The sequence below is a fragment of the Lactuca saligna genome, chromosome 4 (assembly GCF_052625555.1).
Source record: "Lactuca saligna cultivar CGN05327 chromosome 4, ASM5262555v1, whole genome shotgun sequence".
Taxonomy (NCBI): Eukaryota; Viridiplantae; Streptophyta; class Magnoliopsida; order Asterales; family Asteraceae; genus Lactuca; species Lactuca saligna.
The window spans coordinates 322,902,045-322,904,460 of NC_136420.1; the positions used below are offsets into that span (position 1 = coordinate 322,902,045).

At 34.4% G+C, this 2,416-nt stretch overlaps 1 protein-coding gene across 1 annotated transcript; it reads left to right on the forward strand.

The window, feature by feature from the left end:
* Nucleotides 1-762: 762 nt before the first annotated feature.
* Nucleotides 763-2,058, forward strand: LOC145039820 (calcium uniporter protein 3, mitochondrial-like). Its single transcript, XM_078987827.1, has 2 exons — nt 763-1,354; nt 1,443-2,058. The coding sequence occupies exons 1-2, from the start codon at nt 800-802 to the stop codon at nt 1,863-1,865; spliced, it is 978 nt and encodes a 325-aa protein (XP_078843953.1). The 5' UTR covers nt 763-799; the 3' UTR covers nt 1,866-2,058.
* The last annotated feature ends 358 nt before the right edge of the window (nt 2,059-2,416 follow it).

The following is a 2,416-nucleotide window of genomic DNA, read 5'->3' on the forward strand; positions in this document are numbered from 1 at the left end:
TCAACTAGTCAAAAGGGATAAAGAAAGAAAAATATGTAGAAAATTGTAAGCCATGTTTCGATATTGGGTTAGGTGACTTCCTTGAAAATCTAGTCACTCCTACATAAATTGCAACCCGGTGAGTTTAAATGAACAAGGTTTTAGAAGCCATTAGGCTATATATAGTTGGTCGTCTAGGTCAAGTGATTAATCACCAAGGACCCTAAGATATAAAAGAATTTATATAAAAAAAAAATTAAACATTTTGACTATTTAGCTAACTATGACTAATTAATGACCGCCAAGTCGGATTAATTTCTACTAAGTTTGATTAGTTATGTTGACTTATTTTGACTAATTTGTTAATTTTGACAGATTAATGAGCACCAAACCTAGTTATTGACTGAGCCCACCCAACACAACTGATTACCAAATAAGAGAATTAAAATTACCCATGATTATGATGAATCTACGATCTATACTAATTTATACAACATCAGGTTAAGCAAACAATTTCTTGGTAACAACTCTCATTGTTGTCTCGTTCCTTCTCAAATTCTTTGAGCTTTGATGAATCCAAGTCCTTTCTATTTATTGGTTAGTGTAAGAGACCAAAAGAGCTATAAATTAAGGACCAAACTTGAAATCCAATTATTTAAGGACTAAAACCATAAACATATACTATACACGGGGACCAAAGTTGTAATTTACTTAAAATATTAATTGAGATTAGTGCCAACTATAAATAGTGGTGCTCTCGAATGCTAAATTTCTTGGGAGCGAGCACAAAAACGAAAACAAGAGAGCTTGAACTTCATCAATGGCGTGCAAGCAAAAGTTAATTCAACGATTGTTCAATATTCGCAGTAGTAAATCATCGAAGCAAACATTAAGCAGTTGCCGCATTTCATCATCATCATCATCCGTTATTCAATCCTTGATGCCACCGGACCCAGACAGAGTAACGCCTGATCCGGAACACGGCTCGATTTTCCGGAGGTTTCTCCAGCGGCGGCCGTTGTACCTTTCTTCCTCAGCGGCGTTGCCACAGATTTTCCGTCCTGGTTGTGAGAAGCTGTTGGAGCGGCTTAAAGAAATGGACATTGCCAGAAACGGAACCCGTCTCGACGGACTTATTACTCCTCCGTCGTTGACGGTGGCCGACGCTAAGAAAATCCTTAGGGCTTCGCAACTTGAGATCGTGAAATCGAAGTTGAGAAACACTCAGAAGAATCATGTATCATACGATGAGTTTATTCAGATATGTGTTGATGAATGTTCTAACAGAGATCAAGGTGTAGATCTCGCGAAAGTTCTAGATGATTCCGGTTCCGTTCTCATTTTGGGAACAGTCGTTTTTCTTAAACCCGAACAGGTTCGTTAATCCGTCTATTTTCAATTCAAATCGGTGTTCAATCAGTAAAATTTTGTTCAACTTTTCATCAAATCCGTTTTCGTTTCAGGTAGTGAATGCAATCAATGGTTTAATGACCAGAGACGATATTCCGGTGAAGGAGATGGAAGAGATGGAGCGATGGAAGTCAGAAATCGACGAGAAAGCAGAAAAAATGGTCCGGCGAGAGCTTTGGGGCGGATTAGGGTACCTAATGGTGCAGACGGCGGCGTTCATGAGGCTAACATTTTGGGAGCTTTCATGGGATGTAATGGAACCGATTTGCTTCTATGTGACATCGATGTATTTCATGATTGGATATGCATTCTTCATAAGAACAGCAAGAGAGCCTTCATTTGAAGCAATTTTTCAGAGCAGGTTTCGTGTGAAGCAGATGAAGGTGATGAAGATGGAAGGTTTTGATTTTGAAAAATATAAACAGATGAAGAAGAAAGCTTGTGGGTCCCATCAAGATTGTTTGATTAACTCATGAATCTTCTATTTGAATTTGATCAATAATCAAATTAAATTTAAGTTTCTCTAAACACAATTTTGTTTTTGACTACAAAGAACAAACCCTTGTTCATGATTTGAAATCTGGGGTTTGATGTAAATTTCTTGAGGAATTGAAGTAAATTTCAAGAAATAAAGGTACATATAATGATATAAGGTTAACATTTCCAAGTTATACAATTCTTTTAGACAATATTTTGTTGATGTGATGTTTTACTATATATAGTTAAGAATAAATTGTAACAATGAAAAAAATGATTATTTTATATGATTTAAGCATTAAAATTAAAGATTACCTTTTATCTTTCTTGATGCTGAAATTAATAATAATAATAATAATAATAAATAGTTAGAATAAATTGTAACAATGATAACAATTTATGTTTCTTGATGATGAAATTAAAAAAAAAATTAAAATAGTTAGAATAAATTAAACGAATCATGGTCGTCTATGTATAAAAAAGCATGGAGGTTCATTTTTATTTTTGGACAAGTGTTTATTTATGTTTTTATTTTTTATTTTTTTTCAAT